The 22,404-nt window shown below is 33.5% G+C and overlaps 1 protein-coding gene across 1 annotated transcript in view; it reads left to right on the forward strand.

Annotated features, from left to right (window-relative positions):
* LOC123539483 (inactive dipeptidyl peptidase 10-like) overlaps nt 1–22,404 on the forward strand; it is a 57,227-nt gene that overhangs the window by 25,138 nt on the left and 9,685 nt on the right. The window contains exons 2-16 of the mRNA XM_045324124.2: nt 6,227–6,341; nt 8,260–8,355; nt 10,054–10,151; nt 11,388–11,462; nt 12,506–12,634; nt 13,373–13,502; nt 13,869–14,029; nt 14,667–14,761; nt 15,136–15,259; nt 15,508–15,546; nt 16,375–16,494; nt 17,151–17,236; nt 19,928–20,157; nt 20,841–20,939; nt 22,292–22,367. Coding sequence (XP_045180059.2) covers nt 6,227–6,341; nt 8,260–8,355; nt 10,054–10,151; nt 11,388–11,462; nt 12,506–12,634; nt 13,373–13,502; nt 13,869–14,029; nt 14,667–14,761; nt 15,136–15,259; nt 15,508–15,546; nt 16,375–16,494; nt 17,151–17,236; nt 19,928–20,157; nt 20,841–20,939; nt 22,292–22,367 — 1,673 coding nt within the window. The remainder of the gene's footprint in view (nt 1–6,226; nt 6,342–8,259; nt 8,356–10,053; nt 10,152–11,387; nt 11,463–12,505; nt 12,635–13,372; nt 13,503–13,868; nt 14,030–14,666; nt 14,762–15,135; nt 15,260–15,507; nt 15,547–16,374; nt 16,495–17,150; nt 17,237–19,927; nt 20,158–20,840; nt 20,940–22,291; nt 22,368–22,404) is intronic.

Consider the following 22,404-nt stretch of genomic DNA (forward strand, 5'->3'; position numbering starts at 1 on the left):
TCGGCTAAAGCAAGAAGTGGAAAGACATACTTGATTTACCCTACCCCCACCTCCATGCCCTCACATCCTACCGAAATACGTCATCTCAATGTATAATTAAAATTTATGTTCCAGTAGCTTTTATTTCCTGTCCCGTTCGGTCAGCTCCATGGGAAGAGCATAACTTCCAGTCTTGAGATTGTAGGCACGAGTTCAGTGCAATGTCTACGCTGTCCGTGATAATTGAATGAAGATATTATGTCTCTGGTAATCCGTAAGTTAATAAGAAAACCAAACAAGCAACAACGGCACGCATATGTTTTACAATGAAAAATAAGTGCATGCCATTCGCGTATTATGCAATATATATTTTGATTAAGATATGTTGAAACACGCAGTCTTTGTTTATTTGTTTTGGGTTTAACGCCGTTTCCTTCAACAGCGTCTCAGTCATGTGAAAGCGGGCAGTTAACATAACCAGTTTTCCTGGATTCTGTACCAGTACAAACCTGTTCTCCGCAAGTAACTGCCAACTTCTCAACATGAATCATAGGTGGAGGACTAATGGTTTCAGACACAATGTCGTTTATCAACATGGAGAACATACTTCCAGCCCTAGGATGGAACTCCCGACCCCGAGATCCGTAGACTAACGCTCTACTTATTGAGCTAACCGGGCGGACGAAACACGCAGACAGTCACGCGATTATCAGTAATATAAGATAGCAGAAAAGACAGAAATTATACCCGCGACATGTCAAAGTTTTTGTGTTAGCTAAAAAGCATGTTATATTTTTGTTAGTTTGTGCATTTGTCCGTTATCTATACACAAACTAGTTTCAAGAGGAATGTGATCTGTTTTAGATACTAGATCCTTGTCAAAGAATTTCCGATCAAACTCCAGAACTACGTTGACCATTTTTTGACTGAGTCAATGATGTATTTTAACTACGTCATTACTTTGCTTGGTCATCAAGTGTATTATTCACTATCCTAATAGATTAAACCATTAATTAATTTCAAATAAAACACAAATTGAATTTAACTTTCCAAAAATAGTGACACAACTTACAAAAGCAACTGTCAATGAAACGCAATGATAAAAAAGTATTTAATCAGTTGATTAAAATACTATGTGCAAAATGATTTACTTTATATAGATATTATATCTAAACTACATCCAAGAAAATGTAAAAAGTAATATTCTAAAAAATTGCAATAATTGTAATGTAGAACAGTACACACAATTACAGCGCCTTCCGGTTACGTGACTTTTAGAATACTGACAATTTGTATATACTATGCATCTATGTATTCTAATATACAATCATAGAACGATATGACTCAAAAAAATGGGTCAGTCTAATGGAACCAGCTATAAAATATATTTAGCAGGGTTGGCAAATATAGTGATAAAATACACAAATATCAAAAAGAACACAATGCAGCATATAAATGTAATAAATTAGAAACAGTTTGTGCATCTTATAATGTAAAGAATGCGCAATGAGCCAAGCGATTAATGACTAAATTTCTGCAGGTTGTACCTTCCTATGGTAAAAAAGTAAATAAGATATTAGGAAAACTTAGCACAAAAGTGATCGAATAGTGTCCCAACTGAACATGAAATACCCCAATGTAAATAAAAGTCTATTGTATAATAGAATTTTATAGAAATTGATACTCTCTGTTAGTTCTCATGTCTCATTGTAGTCAATAAATAATGACCTATTGCCTGTTAATATTTCAGAGGGAATAATATCGCGTGACCATATAGTCTTATGTATCTTCTTGTGTTAAGCTTATTTGTTCTAATAATTACATTATTGAAAATATATCAAATATTTGGCAGCTCTTGTACATATGTCTCCCTACTTTCGGCATATTTGAATGTAAATTCATTTCACAATTGGTGGACTGAGTGGTTTGAACACTTCGGGACAAAAGAAAGAATGCTAATTTACGAGAAATAAAGGAAAACGGTAGAGGATTATTGAAAAAGTGTTTTAGACATATAAAAAGAAGTAAACAGTTAAAACTGTGAGAATTTTCACATTATATAATACGTTTTGGCCGATAACTCGTATTTTACTTAAATGTGCGAGTTGTAGCGTATTTCTCTGAGAGTTTTTCGCTAATGTGCTAACTTTAATTTGAGAGATCTGGCTAAAGAGAAGAGACGTTAATGAATTGAAATTACACATTAGGAAGATACTTTAAGCTTAAAATATGCACGCGGCGGCATCGTCTCAGAACACCTCGAATGGGAACCAAAATATTTCTAAAAAGAAACCAGGTGTTAGAAATACGTCGAAACAGCTTGTGGATTTAGAGGTAAAATATTTAAAAAAAGAATGAGCAATAAAGCTGCAGTTGATTCGATTAAGTTATGTTATTTGCAAATACATAGTACTTTAAGAATTTTCATTTCTGGTCATTTAGAAAGATTTTTAATTTTGTTCCAATTTCAATTATTCAGAATTTTTGTCACTTTGAGAATAGCATTTGATGCAACGTGTAGGTCCGATGAAATTCTAACTGAATGGTAGCTTTCAAATCTTTTTGATGTTTTGTTTATCTTTAAGGATTCGTAATATTTTTTAAAGCTATGCGCACTCACTTTGTCTGCTTTTTGAAGACATATTTATTAATTTACATGTTTTCTCCCAAAATCACTTTTTTATTCTTCAAATGACCGAAATACAAAGTAAGTCTAAAATATTTTCAAGACACTTTTAATGTTTATTTGTAATTGAGATTTTCACACAATTATTATAATATTCAAGCACGAAGTTTGGACGGAACCGAGATTTAACAGAAACACATGTGCACTGAGCGGATTTGAAAACGCAGTTTTTAGGTTGTCGGAATACGTAAAGTGTTTGATATCAAAGTAGGTCTAGGCGTATGACAATCATACTCTTTCTAACATTCTAACGTTTGATTTTGAAATATCGATGCACTTCGTTCAAAAGGGCTGAACAAAATAAGTGTGTATGCATCTCATATGTTTAGATAAATAAAGTATCTTGTCATTTTTGTAATATGTTTTAACCCTTAATCTGCTAAATTTCTATAATGAACGTGTCCATCTTTCAGTTTGGAGAGTCCCATTACCTGTTAAAAGGGGTGCTTACCTAAAAGATACTAACTGAATGGCAAAAAGTGCACATCCGTGCAGTCTGATCATGATCTACACTGGTCACAAAAGCAGAATCATTCGTGCACAACATGATAAGGGTTAAATTTGCTGTAATTCGAGCCTAATGTTCAATACGGGAAACAAAACATGTGAAAGTAGTGCTCTTTGATTATAACACCTAAAATCAGAGTTAGTATGCACGATTGTAGGCCGCATTGATCTTAAAATGTTTTGGAAGGCATCAACAACTGCAAGAAAAAATACATGTATTCTGTAAGCTGAAATCTGCTTTTATCCACCGCGTATCAGGTCAATGTAAGATGTCTTAATAATGTTTGTGTCATTCTCAAAGTGGGCGTTTCTTATCGAATACACACAAGTGATTATGAGTTTTCCTCTTCCCGACATTATGAAAGTTTAGGCAGTAAAGTGTAACTTATAGAGCTAGGTCTTAAAAAAATTAATTAAAATGTTTGCTTCAAATTGGACTTATTCAGAGTTACAAAAGTATGTTATGTGCGCATTTTCAAAGCCGTTCAGCGTATATTTTGACGCTTTTATTTTACGCCGTGTCCTGGTAGTAACAAAATAGAGCAACGAGTCTAAAATAACGCACTGAAATAAATATTCTTATTTGATGTCAAAACCAATTATCTTTTCATGCTATTTCCAGCAATCCCAGAAAATGGAAAACAACTGTGTCAACCATTTTGAAAATAACAAAACAAATAATTCGAACACTAAACGCCCCAAACAGTCTCCAAGCACAAGTGGTAAAGGCGATAAAACGAACAAGCCAAAAATAAACACTTCGAAAGAATTTCCCGATTTTGAGGTATAAAGACGTTAAGCACACCAAAATATTTTAATAATTACATACACGGTTAATGATCTATATATGCTCATACTGTCATACACATGCCAAGTAAAAGAACAACATTTCTGCACCGCTTGTTACGGTTGTAAACTTGTAATGACAATCGGTAATTTCCGTGTGTTTACGTAGTTCTCCGTAGGTGCTCCGAAGGTTGCCTAAATATCATATTTTTACCAAGAATACGTAATTTTACGGAATTTGCCGAGTGTGATTACTTTCCCGCAACCATAATAAAATATATATTGCTGCTTGAATGCTACCGGCTTGCGCTATTTTAAACTGCAGGCGATATAATTTGCAGTTGTTTTCTGTTACAACAAGAATGAATTGCTCATAACTAAAGCAAGAACATAGTTCAATAAAAGAGTAATGCTTTCAATCCACCACCAGTCAAAGCTGTTAAAGTGGAAACTGTGCCAGTGTTGGCAAAAATGAGTGATAAAAAAACAGTCCGTAAAGACAGAAATATCTTCTCAGACATTTCTAATAGTATAGGTGCAACCTTCCAGAACTGCACATAATTTTGATATAAAATGAATGTCCTAAAATTGTATAGCCCAATCACAATTATCAGTACGTGATTTGAAAGTGACTTGTCGCTCGTTTTTAACTAGATATATAAAAAGGATCAACTTTTCTAAACCTCCTTACTAAGGTGTATAGCTTTAAATCATTTTTGAAAAATTAGTTAGTTCCTAGTTGCATCCTATTCAGCCTAAAGTTCTGAGCAATTTAGTCTAAATGTTTTGCTTTTTCTATAATTTCATTTTCTATTATCGTTATTATATTTGTCAAAAGGTGTTGCATCTATACATGTACATAATTAAGTTGCATCTTTGTAAAATAAAGTAAAGCTGTGTGCACGAGAAGAAGAAAAGCGCTTTGTCGATAGTTGATTTTTGACACAGACGATTAAGTTAAACTAGCTGTTGAGCTACCAAAATATAAATAAAATAAAATAACAATATGTCTGATTTCTATGTATGGTTATGGAAATATGAAAAATACGTCTCAACTTCAAATTAGATAATATAGACTTCTAAAAGAAATAGTGATCGTACCACTTTCGTGAGCACGAAAATATTCGGGTACGCGTCTGCTTTTTATGCCTGTTGCAAGTGTTTGTTTTGTTTTGTTTTGTTTTTCAGAAGAGTTTTGGCGTGCATTTTAGATAACATTACTGAGTGAAAAGAATAAAAACTATGTTGTTTTTTTAAATGTATATTTTCATTGTCATGCTTATATATATTGATGTTGTAATTGTATATCAATTGGCAAGTTCAATTTTTATGTCATATCTATGTTAAAGTATAGACACAAACTGCTCCGAAAAAGTCCGTAGTTATACGAACATATTAGCAGAACGTAGTTTTAGTATTAGTTTGATACTTAGACATAACTTACCGTTTGCAAATTTAGTTTTTACTATTTTGTGCATCGTGTGATATTGTACAAATAATCAAGGCCTTCAAGTGTTTTTTCGTCTAATTTACCACCATTCAGAGGTCAGCTGCGTAGGAATTGAACTACGAGGGCGTTAGCCCGAGTGGTAAAATACTGAAGCATCTGAACGATGGACCGTGGTAAATTAGACGATAAACCACAAGAAGGATGTGATTGCTTTCATTCTTACTGTCTTGCTCATTTAAAAATATGTTAATAAATATTATGCTGGAATTCATTTTTTTTAGGAGTAATGAACCGGACGTCATGCGGCAATTTGACGTCATAATTGACGTCCAAATGCTCTCTTACCGGTCGGCGCGTCAATCGTTGTTTATCGCAGAATATATAAAGCTTGATCTTCTTCTTTATTTAACTGACAATGAAATCCAGCCATTTTTTATCAGATAAATTATCAATAAAAACGTTTTAATGGTACGTTTAAAAAATGAAGTTTGTGGAAGTTTTTAGGTCCATATAAAACCTTTTGGTTCATTTACATAATACGAGTCTCAGACTATAACATTTTACCGTTATATTCAGGTAAATCTGCATGGGACGTTTAATTTGACAACGATAACTCATTTTCGTTGATGAAAATTACAGAATTTTTTAGAAAACATGTTTGTTGAAATTGTTAAGTCCACATATAGTTTTTGATACATTTTTATCATAAGAGAATACAAAACTATACTATGCTATATTTTTTCCATGAGTGTCACCGGAATGTGCAATGGGGCGTTTAAGTGGACAAATAACAGAAGAAATATAAACTGTCGTTTCAGGAATTGGTTGAAGAAGAGAAGGAAGAAAAGAACTGGAAGGGTATAGGAATTGCTTTGTTGGTGATTGTGATCGTGTTCAGCTGTGTGTCTGTTGCAGTTATTATTGTTACACCAGGTGAGTCGATATTTTTTATATCGTGTCTGTTGCAATTATTATTGATACACCAGGTGAGTCGATAATTTATACATTGTGTCTGTTGCAGTTATTATTGTTACTCCTGGTAAGTCGATAATTTACACATTGTGTCTGTTGCAATTATTTTTGTAACACCAGGTGAGTCGATAATTTATACATTGTGTCTGTTGCATTTTTTGTTTGTTACACAAAAAACTGAACTGATGTTTTTTACCTTGTGTCTGTACTTGTGGCCGCGTTCAGCTGTCGGTCTTATACAGTTTTTGTTAGAAAGGCCGGGTTTTCCATTTTTGCAGCCCATTTAGTTCGTATTGCCTCATAATTTATTGTGGTCTCGTTTACCCTTGTGTCTGTTTCAGGAGTTCTATTTACACTAGGTAAGTTATACAGTATTAACAATACTAAGAGATATCCATTAACTGTGTTACTGTAGCATCTAGAAGGGAGTGGGTATTTCCCTGTTTGCAGCTATATTTCTGGGGCATTTTTCATTGTTACACCAGATCAGTTAATTAAAATCACTCCATTTTTTACTGCGTGACAGTCGCATTAACAGTGGCATAGGATTTGCATCGCTGTTTGTTGCGATCTTGTGTTCCCATGTGTCTAACATTATATAAATTATATTGATACACCAAGCGATTTCACATTTGTCAGTATTCCATTTAATCTGTGTTTGATTGTGCGCTTAAAATAATGTACTTTGATGCGGCTCTTATGGTCTTCCTGAATCATCAAAAGCTAGAAAGTCGCTCTGAGATCAATAAGTGCATCGGTGAGAAGAGAACTGGATAAACAAATGAATTTAAAGTGTATGTCTGATGCATCCAGATGGGTATAACAAATTACCTTGATGGTTATTTATCAGCTTCTAGTTACTGCGTCTGCAAAATATAAATACTTACACAATGCTACGGTCACGTTATGATCTGTATGGAATTGTTTTGCGTAGTAGTTTTCACTGAATGTGTACCAGTTATCAAATTTGTTGTCGGCGATGTCTATGGTTATTAGCTGCAAGCGTTTTCATTGAGTGTTTTTTTTATATATACATGTATTAATAAAATTGTATCATTTGTAAAAATATAGTGTCCTTTGCGCGTATTCATTAGGTCTGAAGCTTGGGCGTGGACTTAAAAGTCTCCAATATTCACTTTGCCATAACTTTGTTAAATAGTAAATTTATACTGATCAAACCTACCTTGTTATCTGTAGATTCACAATAAACCATTATCCAAAGTTTCATCAGAATCTGTGCTAAACTTAAAATGATGTAAAACTTTAACATTTTTTTATTGTCAGACTTAAAACGCTGATGAATATAATTGGGTCTGACGTTTACGAGAATCTGTTGCATTTTCCAGTAAATGATCACTTGCCAAAATATCCTATGTGTCTCTTATTTAAATGTTATGACAGCATCATCACTGCACTAATTATTGATAGTACATTTTTTTGTAAAAAAAGTTCGGTACGCAGACGAAATTATGACATGTATGAGGTAGATGTAATTTTGGGTGTTTAATGATTTACAAAATCTTTATTCTGTGACCATTACTATGCACATCTAGTACGGAAAAAGTGTGAACTTATTCTTTTACGTCAGGTAACGGTTTATTTTGCGAAAGAAGCTGGGCCTGTGGTTAAAATTTTGTTGTAGTCATCCTGTATGGCCTAAAACGAAGACAAACTCAAGCTTTCTTAAAATAATTATTGTGTGTTTTACCAATTTAAATGACATACATTTTAAGCAAAATAATAAAACAAAACTCAATTCAAAATACAAAGTAAATTTCTTGTAGAAAGCAATTAATCATTTTCAGATATCATTAATTTGAAAATATTCTAAATCGTGTTAGCCATATAAGCCGCTTGAACTTTGTCAAACATTTTTCAGAGGAGGCGATTGTGAGAGAAGGAGACAAGCTGAAGCTGGAGGAATTGGTAAAAGGAGAGTATGAACCCTATGTGGTAGAACCGAGATGGTCGAAAGGTAAAACAATTAATAAAAAATTGCATTATTTTAACGAGTTGACACTTCAGTCAGCTGTAATTAAATGAAAATATTAAAGAAGTTACAGTTTCATACTTGTATACTTAATAAGTTAATCGCAAATACATACATATAGGAGTTGCTTTAATATCGAACCTGAAGAGCAGGCTCGGATGTCTTGCTCCTGAGAAACGACCACACAGTAACGGGAGTTTGTTTCTTATTATATCCTATTTTTGATTTGTGCAACGAAAGCTGTGCTTTCCTAGCTATGTTATTATGCATGTCATCTAAACAGCGCCTGCTTAATCTGTCTTTAACATAGAATTAAAAACCTTACGGAATTTTGAAACGTGGCAATGAATAGAATCCGTATAAGAAAATTGAACTGGAAATCGTCCTGACTGTGTGTATACTTTCTATTCTGCTACAAGTACAACGGCCTTATCGAATTTCTAACTGTATGAAAGATTACATAATTAAGTTATTAACGTGTCAGTTCGAATGTAATAAGACACAGGAATTCTGAAATTGCCTGCCTACAATTTGATATAATCACGCAAAGAACGAAAAGCGTAGATATATTTTGACATAACGTAATCCGAGATATATAGGTCTAGAAATATACTACGTAAAAAGTTCCTTTATATTCGTATCTGTCACTCGAATACATATATCAAGCTGTTTTAATCTGTACACATAAATAGAAGAACTGAAGTATTCCTTTAGGGCTATTGGTGTTTAGAACATTCGTCCTGTACAGTAGATTGGTAAGGGCGAAAGTACGAAAATACGATAAAAACGCGAAAACACGAATATCAGCACTGAACTTTCGCATCGTGTTGTTGCGTTTCCACATCCCCCCCCCCCCCCCCCCCCCCCCTGCAATATCGCCCTTCGACCTAAGGGAGATTTTACATTATTACGATGCAAAAACGCTGTATGAACATTTTTTTCGTAATATCGGGCATAGAGCGAAAGGACCAATTCACGAATATACGATGCCGAAAACGCGAAAACACGGTTCAGAAATGCAATATCAACATCATATTTTCACTGTTCGTAATTTCTTTTTGAAGTCGAAAGAAAGATAGATCGATAATACGATGCAAGAAACTCGAGAACAAGATACGATAGTGTTCTCGCATCGTATCTTGTCTTTTTTCCATCTTATTATTGCAGCTTCGCCTTATCAATCTAAAGCTCGACAACAGTGACCCTATCGAAACGACGTTATTGCCTTTAATAATACTTATTTCAATCTTTCCTTTTGTAATCATTGTGTGGGTGAAATAAAGTATGTTTGTACTGCAGCTTTTCCCATCCTTTCTCAAACTGTATGTTCCCAGAGGATATAATTGTTATTTAAATCAACGAATTTTATTATTTGACTGTCACAAAGCATTTCGAAATTTCTAATAACTTCACAAATCGAGGTGTATTTAAGGGATGTAATTTTAAACCTAATAAGTAAGAATAACCAGTCTTATTTTCTCGAAAAATATTTTTAAATTTAAAAAATACTAGATATTAAATTATGAATATTGAAACCAATGTTTGCACTCTTTATCCTGTAGATGAAATTTGTATTCAGTGCTGTTGTATGCGTGAAGAAAATTAAACTATGGTATCGTACCAGTAGTTGCAATGTTTCACGATATTTTACAATCAAGTGTATGATGTCTGCCTATCTTACAGACGGACGACATCTGATGTACAAGACAAAAGATAACGAGCTCGTGTATTTCGAGTGCGATACCAACTTTTCTACAGTTTTCCTGGATAGCTCGCCATTTGTAAGTATACAGTTTCTGTAGACATTTATGTTAAGTCACTCTGAATTGTCTATTAGCCGGCATGTTTTAATGAATATTTGGACAGTTCGATAATATTTACATAATTTGATCACGGTCATCACACACTTATGCTAAAGCTATTCCTCGACTTCTTGCCAGTTCTTCGCGCCCTTATAAAAGTTTGTGGATATCTGGGTCAAATCATGTAGTCTAGATTTTCGAATTGGATAGGGAATTCATTAAATTATCCAAACTAACGGACGATTATACTGCCATTCAGCATAGTTAACTCTTTGTTGACATAAGAGTTTATTGTTTGTTATTGTTAGCTTATTTATAGTCACCAACGGTTACCCATTTTGGCTTCTCCATCAAAAGACTGTAAGAGTAATGTTAGTGGGAAGATAGTGCAAGATACAGAACACCCTTCAATGCCAGAAGCTCATCCGGTTATTTAGCGTGCCAGGTGTAAAGTACTTACTTACTTACAAGGGATTCTTATCCCAATGTAAGTAACCTTTAGTTGGAACAACGTGGGCGTTACCACTGGACTAATACGTGCGCTTAAATTGACTTATTAGAATTTATTACCGATCAATGTTAAATAAATTGGATTGAACCGTTATCGACGAGGGAGAAACATTTATTCAATGTGGCATATACGGGAAACGTAGAAATTATCAAACTAGACATTACTGAATTAAATAAAATGGCAACAAGTGCAGTACCTCAATATAACTTAATATATAGAAAATTGGTTACGTTATTAAGTGAAAACTTTGCATGTTATAAAACCCATCATCAAAGAAAGTTAATTAACTGTACTGTAAAAGGTCAGCTGCTGCAAATGATCCTGTGAATTTAAGCACTTTTAATTAAAATGCAAAAAGTTTAGCTAACAATTGATTCTTCTTGCGTATCAAAAAACTAAGGCTCATAATCGGTTTAGTGCACTTTCTCTAGAGCAAATATATAGTACAGAGTTGTCCTCCTTTTATAAAGAATTGTATGTAATGAGAGTTGAGGTTCGTATGGGGTGCCGCTGTCAGAAATTAAGTTGTATATATGTACATGACTGTTTTTATGTACATGACTGTTTATATGCTCTTGACTGTAATTATGTACATGATTGTTATTATATACATGACTGTTATTATGTACATGCCTGTATATATATGTACATGACTATAAATATGTTCATGACTGTAATTATGTACATGACTGTGTTTCTTGTAGAATGAGTTCAGCACAAAACAGTACATTGTATCAGCAGACAGAAGTTTCATCTTGTTTCCATATCATTCAAAAAGGGTAAGTATCTTGTTTCCACAGAACACCACACAATAAAGAATAGGTTTCTTGTTCCAATACCATACAGAAATCTGTACCATATGAAAAAGAGGTAGACTAAGTATTTTGCTCAATACTATGCTAAAAAAGTAATAATCTTGTTTTCTCACCATACAAAAAGGGTACGAGTTTTACTTTCATGTCTGAAGAAAAGAGTAAGTATTTTTCCACATCATGTCAAAGAGTAAGTATCTCGTTTGAATAACATATATAAATAGAGTGCATATCTTGCTTCTGTGCCATATGAAAACAGTAAATGCTTTGTTTCAACAACACAGAAAAGGAGTACTAAGCCTTTTGCCGTACCAATACAAAATGAGTTAATAGATCTGTACCATAACAGTCAAACAGTAGACATTACGTTTTCGTACCGTACAAACATTTTAAGAAATACAGGTCACATTCCAATATTGATGATGGATAAAATAGCTTGGCTTTTCTCCTTTTTAAGGTAGTTCTGCACGGTCGAATCGATTTTTTTCTACATTGTAGAATTTGATTAAACTTTGATTTTTGAAAAATTCAGAATATACTTATAAAATTCAGCAAATAAAAAAGATAGGGTCGTATACTTGATTTTTTTTTGCTAGACTGATTTGAACAGTTTGGACCTCACGCAATTTTCCATAATTGGGGTCAATGGAAAAATCATAACTTTCGTAACATTTTCGCGAATTCTCGAGGGGACAGGATCACAGAAGCGTTCGCTTCGACTGTAGAATGAATGCAAGTCAGACATTAGTTTAAAGTATTTAAAATATTGTTTCTATTACGTATATTTTTTTCATATTCTGTCTCTAACTCATATTGAAATTTCACTGTCCCGAACTTCGACACCTAGAAATCATCGAAGAATGGAACAGAACAAACCATTCTTTAAGCCTCTACAAATTATCTTGTCAACTAATTTAGGTGTGTGCATATTCATTCTGAATTGTGGTGACGTAATTGATGAATATATAAGGGTAATGCCTTTCAATTTTATGCATTTGTCATCCTTGCAGATATCTGAACATTTGAGTTTAACAAAGCATAAGCTCTATGATACAGACACTAGATTGTCACGTGATCTGCATGGTCCACACGGACAAGAATTTCAGTATGTTACGTGGACAAAGAATGGACAGGGATTGGTAAGACATTCACTAAATTGACTGTTAAATAAAACTGTCAAAATTTGCAAAATTTAATCGCTATAAGATATTTTATTGAAACTATTTTACGACCTCTATCAAGAATGGTATAAGCTGGCGCATGCGCATGAGACAAACAACGTCTCTTGAGACGACTAGCTCTCTGTTTGATGGATATTGAAAAAACGTTTCGAGAAGGAAACGACGTCTGCATCTTTGAAGAGCACTCATGGGAAATTTATGAAACACAGTAAAATATAAATAAATAATACAATCTAAATTTACCTATAAGTGATGACATAAGGAGTTTGTTCTCTCCTGTTATCTTGATCGGAGATAGAGACAAAAGTTACAGTTAGAAGAATATTGCGTTGGCCCACATCTCAGCATACATTTCCCTAAATATCTGTAAATTCAACAAATGTGATATTCGTCGGATAGATTCTTTTTCCAAACGGTTGGACGTTATTCTATCCCTGTGTTCAACAATTTAACTTTGATCCTCCCCCATCTTTGAAAATAATTGCGGCATACAGATTCATACCCAAACAAATTAGTAAATATTTGGTTACTATCTTGTAAAGATAAGTGACGCCATTCTATTAAAACATAGTCATCTTTGGATAATTATATGACACAGCTTAATTAGGTTATAATGTACTTTCTAATTATTTTATCTACATGGTAAAGCAATTGTTACCTAAACGTATTGTCTCTCACAATGTATTCCTATTATAGGTTGTTGTTCAGAAGAACAACATTTATTTCAAAGACTCCTTCGCTGCAGCAAGATCACCATATATGCCTATAACAGGGAGTGGTGAGGAGGGTAAAATTTATAATGGAGTCCCGGATTGGCTATATTCAGGTAGATACTAGTATATTGACCTGTTGTCTCAACTTTGTTTGAGGCCAATCGTTTACCTAAAACATATTACTCGAATTAAAAATGTCTGTATATAAGTTTCGACATACTTCTTGAATTACACGTAGATATGTGTAATATATATACAAATAGATAAAAGATGATGGACTGCTTAAACGTTTATAACATTCTATCTGTGTTTATAGAGTGACGTGGTTATAGATAAATAACGTTCACTTTAAAAGCATTATAAAGCAAGTTAAATGATTAATTCATAATACGGAAAAATTCAAATTTCAAGCGATGATTATATCATTCTTATATTATGTCAGATGTGTCTTAACAAAAATGTATTTATCTCTATTTCAGCAGAAATTTTGAAATCTGACAACGCCATCTGGCTTTCACCAAACGATGACTTTCTTGTATATATAGAATTTAACGACATAAAAGTTGAAGATATGTCACATACTACATACGAAAACCCGACCAACCTCTACCCAGACTCCATCAAACAAAAATATCCCAAGGTTGTACTTTCTTTTTTTTTACCTTGTTTGTTTTTGTATTTTTGTATCTTCACAGTTAAGCTAGTTGATCCGTTATCATGACAGTCGGCAAATTTTCCGTATGCGAATTCGGTATTTTCCGGAAATATATTAGCTCTCTGAGCTACTTTACGTCCGAAGAGTGCCGAATGAACTAACGAGACAACGTAATAATACGACAGTTGCCGAGTACCATTACAATAGATCGTGTACTACCAACTTTTGCTTCGTTTTATACAGTTTTGTATCGTATCGTAGCGCTAGTTTCCCCTTTTAAAGCTATATCAAATCATTTACAAATACATGATCTGAAAAACATAAAATTTACTCCGGCGGTGAGATTATGTATTGACAAAATACGTGAAATTTCTCTTAACAAAGAAGATGATACCCTACCCCTTTAACTCTTTTACATTTTGTTTACAAATTTGACAAAACCTGATAATTTTCTACTCGATATTCTGTCAGTAAAAGGAAATCGGTTGAAACGAGAAACAAAAATATATCCTTCTATAAATATATCCATGTCTTTCAAATGATACTTCAAAATTTGTTCGGTGTACAATTAGATGTTCATATTTTGCTTCCATTATATTTACACATATTTGGTGTTTTGTAGTTTGGTACAACGAATCCTTCTGTACGTTTGAAGATCTACAACTTCCGGTCGAACATGACCTTGACACTTTCACCGCCACCAGCTTTCAAAAATAGGTAATTTTCTAAAACCCTTTAAAATTCACGGTATTGTTGAATTACTTGATGACATCAATACATTTATTAATGATTTAATAGAAATATGTTCATGGATCTCTTAAATACATGTAAATGTCATCAGCGATATAAAGTACCGTAGATATTTATTTATAGTATTTAACCTTTAGCTTAGTGGCGGCAAATGATTCTGCCTCTGCGACCAGTGCAGACCAAGATCAGCCTGTACGACCATGCTCTGCACTGTTCGCTATTCAATCATTACATCATTTTCATTGAACACCCCTTATAATAATAAATGGTACTGGCGAAATTGAATGGTGAACCAGTCCAGTTAGAAAATTTATCAGGGTAAAGGTTAATGTATATTTCAGAGATCACTACATCACGTCAGTCGCGTGGAGAAACAACGCTAGTTTTGCCGTTGTTTGGATGAATAGGGAGCAAAATACTTCAATAATCACCATTTGTGATGCTGCAAAGGCATTTTGTTACGAGGTAACATATTTGTACTATTAGATTAACAGCAACCGCGCATTTTCTTTTACAAGGTACATTGAGAAATTCTAATGATAAAACTTAAAACCAATAATCAATATAGTTGTTCATTTTAGCGCTCACTACAGTCCAATTATATTGATAATGTCTACAAACTTCAAAACTGTTTCAGTTAAAGTTGGGCTGTTTTGCCAAGGTGGGAATTTACCCCTCAGGCTGTTCATTAAATGAAAACTTTCTCTTTGCAGAATCTTGCTACGGAAGTAAGTTTAGGCTGGATGGATGCGGTAAGTTATTTAGCTACATATCCGACATAGCATTTGAATAAAGAGTATAAAGATATTCAAACTGTACTGCTGACAAATTAATACCTGTCTGTCCTTTGTCCTCTATGTCTATTCAAGAAAAAAGTACGTTTTGTACAACACACATTTAAACCTGTCTCTAAAGACCACCCTGAGAAATGAAAAACAGTCTTCATTCACTGGTTGTCTCTCAAAACAAGTTGTGTGGTTAATCGTAATGAGAAAATAGGGCCGTTTATAAACTGACGGTCTTTATGTCGAGACGGGATATAGAATGGGTTGGATTCTGTTTTCATTGCCATGAACTAACTGTACTTTTCATAAACAACTTTGATAGATGTGAAAGTTATTTCGAATAGCATTTTTATATAAGTACGGTATTGTAATAATACTATACTGTCTGAAAATAAGCATGACAAACACAAACAATCCAAATTTATAAATTAAATATACCGTTCATTCGTCTAAAATATAGCTTTTTTTTCACAAACGGGTTGTACAAAACTGTATTCAACTGTTGTTGGACATTGAAAAAAAGGACTACTTTAGTTAAAAATGACGTCAGAAGTTGAGTAATAATTGCATCTCGGGGTTCTATGAGTCAAGAAAAGGCACTGTTTATAACGAGGTTTTAGTCATATTTGCCTTAGGCTAGATTTTTATATATATTCTAGAAGTAGGTACAGGTATATGATAAAAGGGTTATGATTAATCAATTAATCGATCTGCATTGATGTTTTTACATTTCGTATAGGCAAATAGTTGTAAAAGGAACTTTTTGATAATCATATTAATCAATTCTCTTTTCAGATTGATACATTGGTATTCACGCCATCAGGAAGCCACTATTTCATCAGTATTCCAAGACGGGATTCTAATGGAAAACTTGTAAAACAAGTACTTATGGTAGATGCCACGGTGAATATTAATGTAAGACTCCATTTTTGATTATCACGGATACTGTCAAATAATTAATATTCACGAGGGACTGATTTTCGTGGATTTCGTTTGTTGAGACAGTCCACGATATTTTCTCCAAATGAAATTCCCGCTCATTTTATATAAAATCCACGCACTCGTACTCCCACGACATAGCCATTTTTATTAAAGCAAGAAATTTCATATCCACGAAATAAAATGATACTGCAGTATATCTGTTAAGTCATCTGATAAGTCATTCAGATTGTTAAAAACATCGAAGAACAAAATGTGACATGTGAGATGGTTTATACTGTTATGGGTTCGTATAGTTTATGTTTTGTATTTACACTGTTTAAGGTGGTGTAAATCGATTGAAGAAATTTTACTTCTTAAAATCGTTCGATGATTGAACTATTTTCATTATTTTTTAAGGTAAACAAACTTAAACAATACAGCTGGTTCGATTAAATAATTTCTCTGTAGATAATTTAATAACAAAATGATGCAAGTATATTGAATAAAATATCATATCTATAATTGACATTTAAACTTATATATACTGGTGGTAGTTAAAGTTCATTGAGATTTACTGGGTTAAAAATTTAAATTAACATGTTTGATTTATAGTTCTAGGTTACTTAACTTTAAGTCATATTTCTGTTTAGGTTACGAAGATCCGAGGACGCACATTATTTCTGTCAACTGGTGACATCGAAGTTGAAAATGTCGTTGGATATTTTAATAATTCTGTGTAAGTAAAATGTTTACCATGCAGTAGTTCATTGAAATACATGTATAATGGTATAAGTACTAATAAACTTTGATAATGTGGCAGTTGACCTCAATACAGTCGACACTGTTTATTTTCCAATACAGGTAAATCAAATATCTACTTTACAATAGATCTATGACGGATTATCTCTGAACACCCCTGGACTTACTGGACTCAACTGCCACATTATCAAAGTTTATTAGTACCGCACAGTATTATGACGTTTTTATTTTTAGCAACATATAAATAAACAATCAGTCCTTAGCTATATCGTTTAAAAGGAAAGATATTAAAAGTAAGATCAATAGTTGGCTTGATGGCGCAGTAGGTTGAATGGATAGACATGTAATTATTTTGTAGTAATTGTTTTGATGGTTCGAACCTTGCATTCGTCATTTTTTTTTCTATTTTTCATTTATTTTATATACTTTATGTATGTTTGTTTTTTCCGATTTCTAATTCATTCACGAAAGCCTCGAACACATTGGATCATTTTAAAGATGGGGCTTTACAACATGATTACGTGTTAACAATGACATTTATAAGTTAGTGAACAAGTAAGAACTAGATTAACAGACTTTTGTTGCTTTCGTTTGATCGTATTGAAAAAAAAATGCTTTCAAAATACTTTTTAACGGGTCCGGGAATCGAACTCCCGACGAAAAATTATAAGACGGATAGCAATACCGCTCGGCCAACGAGGATTTACTATTTGCAGCGTAAACGTTGTGTATTCACTTTAATTTATGCTATTGTTTTGTTTGTTCAAATTTCAAAGCGCCTAATTACTGTGCGATATAGTGGACGCAACTTGACCCCGATGGTTGACCTTTGCATTATAATACATAATAAGGCACAACCAATTATTGAAAAGGAGTGTACGTAAAACACGAGCTGCACGAGAAAAAGGAAATATAATTTTGTGTAAATATAAATTAGTGTATTGGAAAGTTTTAATTGATCAAATGAAAGTATATATACTTTGATACTGCACTGTATACAAACTAATTCCATATAAATATACACGGCTACCCTAAACACCCTTGATTTCTATAATGAAATAACCGATATGAATAATCAGCCTAAGGTCAACCATCGCGGTCAAGTTGCGTCTACTTTTTTTTTATACCTATACAGTTCGATTACTAGGTCACACGTGTTTACACATTTTCAAACCAAATTTTCTCTACTTGCAAAATGACCTTTCTACTTTTTGATTATGTTTTGTTTTAGCTTAAGCTCACGTTTTTCTTATACAAGACAAATTAAAATGTGGAACCCTGACTTAAGGTTACAAAACGCAATCTTTAATGTTTACAAACATGATGTTTACGAAAACGGACTGTAGAATATAGATCCTGTTTATGGAAAATTTAATACCTGTAATTATCGTCCAGATGAGTTCCAACCGACTAGAGAGGGAAATATGCGAATAAAGTACCATTTTAGAAACTGAACTCTGTAATAGTTTCATAGACACATACAACGATCTGACAGTTTATCTAATTTTATCAATATTCAATGGAACGCTTTGGTGCAGCAATATTTACAAATCAGTGCGTTTCTCAAATTCTCATCAATTTTAATGACCCGAAAGCGGAGTAACACTAGATTTACTGTTTGTTCACGTCGTATGAGATACGCGCATATCACCGAAAGTTGTGAATGTCCAATTGTGATGCGAATTTCATTATAGGTTATTAGCGTTGTATCGGGAAATATGCACGAGATCTTCGGCGGAAATATTGCGCGACTTTAGGAGCGCAATATTCTTCCGCTGAAGAACGAGTGCATATTTCCCGATACAAAGATAATAACCTTTTTATTACATACGCATCTACACGTATAAATATAATGTAAATATCATATTAAATATGTTCAATAGCCTGAATAGGATTGACAATACTAAACTGAATAGAAAAAATAGTGCAACGACACACACTTGAATTACGTCACGCACCTGATATGAACATCAGGCGTCAGTGTATGGAAAAATATTGACGTTTCTGGTACCAGTGTAACTTAACGGGGAATAGAAACGAGTATGTAATAATGTTTACTGTTCCAATACCGTCGTTAGTTGACAGCTATGTTTCTTTTTCTCAGAGATTTATATCTTTTTAACAGTTACCTTGCTAAATTTCTATAATGAACTTGTCCATCTTTCAATTTGGACTGTGCCATTATCTGTTTAAAGGGGTGCTTACCAAAAAGATACTGACTACTGAACAGTGCAGATCTTGATCAGACTGCATAGATGTGCAGAGGCTGATCATGATCTAAACTGTTCGCAAAGTCAGAATCAATCATGTCCAGCATGAGAGGGTAGAACTTTACAAACATGACTAAATTTAAAGGAAAACATGCGTTAATGTTACAACGAATATGAATCACGGTTTGAATGATTTACATTGGATGGCTGTGTTTAAAGTACTTGTAGAGGCCAACCACTTAAAACATGCTCGTATATTCCATATGTTAATGGGACCTGTTTAACCACGATTTAAATTCTAAAGGAAATGAAGACAGTTTGTTGCTTCAGTAACATAAAAATACACATTCTTGCTGGCACAATTATTACGGTACCTATAAAGAGCATATATAAATCTGCATTTGGAGAGAATGCAAAAACACAACTTCTGTTATTAAAGTTACTGTATAATTTTGCAGATATGTGATAGGTGTACCACTTGCCAGTCCAAGTCAACGACATTTGTATAGAGTGACGACTGATAAAGATTCGCCCAATTTTCATCAACCTTTCTGTATTACATGTGATATTAACGAAAATTGTACATATGTGAATGCGAAGTTTGGACCCACCGGACAGTACTATATCTTGGAATGCCTTGGACCAGGAGTGCCTTATTACTCATTTTATGCAACCCCAGATACATATGGTACGAAAGTTTGTTAAACAATTGGTTGATACAGTTTATCTATTGTTCAGTGTTTCCTTAATTATACACTGGCGCTTAAAGATTAAAATTTCATTAACTCCTAGTGACTTGTATCTTTGCACAACTGGAGTTTGGTATGTTTAAAACAGTTCTAAAATGAAACTGATCTCAAGAGTTCGCAGAGATAAAAAGAATGATTCCAAAAATTCAATTTTGCCAGAGGTTCGATTTGTGTTCCTCTGGAATTAAGACGACGTCATGTTTATTGACAGATTACTCTATTCATAACTTTCAATGATGAATCTAGTGTTCCTTCTTCGAGGATGACAAAAGTAAAGGGTTTTCAATATAGATAAACTATTGGTATGTGGTATATATAGAAATGAAAACACAACTGCATCTTTACCCGTAATATTATCAGCAAGCATTACACTACATAATGTTTCTATAAATAGCTGACATGTACTAGGGTACTATACTAAACCTAGTTCTGAGAAATTTAAACCCAGCAACATCTTTATGCATATACGAGCAAAGCAAAATATTATTATAGGTATATATAGTGTTACTATAAATAGCATACTAGAAATATACCAAACAACTTGTTACGAAACCAAGTTCTGGTGCAGCGCAGCTTTGAATTTCATAAATGTAAATAATTGCAAGTCCACTTTTAACTACAGTCACATCATTAGAAGACAATAGCGACCTTGAGCGACGACTGTCTGAGAAACTTTTGCCAAAAAATGAGTTCCTGAATATCTCATTACCAGATGGAAATTGTAAGTAAACAGAATTTTATTCTCTGTCTTAACTGCTTAATGGTCGCAATTTATTCGTCCCTTAAAGGTGATAAAAGACGCCGCTAATTCTAGGAATCTTAAATGTAGACGGATGAGAAACTCTCAACCGTGTAGTTTAATTTCACTCATTTTCTGGCGCGAGTTTAAATAAGGTTGTTCAACTTCTTATGGAAGCCCTGGAGGGACAATTGATTTCCGTACTTCCCACTTCTGACTTCTAACTTTTGCACATCTGACATCCAACTTCTTGACTTCCTACTTCCTGTTTCTAACTTCCACACTTCTAACTTCAGCACTTCTGACTTCCAGCTTCCTGACTTTCGACTTCAGGAAGTTGGAAGTTAGAAGTGCGTAAGTTAGAAGTCAGAAGTACGGAAGTTAGAAGAAGGAAGTAAGAAGTCAAGAAGTCGGAAGTAAGAAGTCTGGAAGTTGGAAATCAGAAGCCGAAAGTCAGGAAGTTGGAAGTCAGAAGTGTGGAAGTTAGAAGTCAGAAGTGCGGAAGTTAGAAGTAGGAAGTAGGAAGTCAAGAAGTTGGAAGGGAGAAGTGCAAAAGTTAGAAGTCAGAAGTGGGAAGTACGGAAATCAATTGTCCCTCCAGGGCTTCCATAGCTTCTGTTGCCTAAACATCGTTCGACGAATATCATTATATATCGGAACTAAGAAGTAAAAAATCTGACAATCATAACAGATCTGATCTTAATTAAACATTCGGATATTAATACGCAATGTCTGCACAGCCATATGTACCTGGAATTTATTTGTTCAAAAGTTCAAAATACATTGGACAGTTTATTCATATCTGTTGTGATTTCTACCATTTCTGCAATATTCTTGTGTATATCTTTACAACAACTGATTTGTTGCATATACACGGGGCAAGAGTGTATGTCTATATTGGGTCCGCAATTGAATTAGCATATCTTACAAGTTTTAAGCATATTTTTCATATTCTCAACACATACAAATCCATCTAGTTTTCAAATTCCACAGATAGGGAAATAAAAATAGTTTATCTACGTTCATCTTTAAAATAATGAGGATATCAGTATGATCAAATATACACTCTTTTGTTTTGAGTTGTACAAACATATTAATATGCTCTTTCATTTTCAGCTGTACTCAAATATGTGCTATTTCTTCTCAGTTGTACCTATACATTATGCTATTTCGTATTCAAATGAACTCAGATATATACTCTTTTATATCTAGTTGTACTCAAAGATTATGTTTTTTCGTTTTCAGTTATACTCAAATGTATGCTCTTTCATTTTTCCGTAATACTCATATAAATTTATTATGATCTTTCATTTCCTGCGGGTTTTTGTTTTCAGTTGTACTCAGCAAATTGATACTGCCTCCAGTTCTGGATCTTGAGGAACTTATACAGTATAATGTAATTGTTGTTCCGTGAGTAGTTTCATATTGTTTCATGTTTACATTTATT

This window comes from Mercenaria mercenaria, chromosome 18, assembly GCF_021730395.1.
Source record: "Mercenaria mercenaria strain notata chromosome 18, MADL_Memer_1, whole genome shotgun sequence".
In the NCBI taxonomy this organism is placed as follows: Eukaryota; Metazoa; Mollusca; class Bivalvia; order Venerida; family Veneridae; genus Mercenaria; species Mercenaria mercenaria.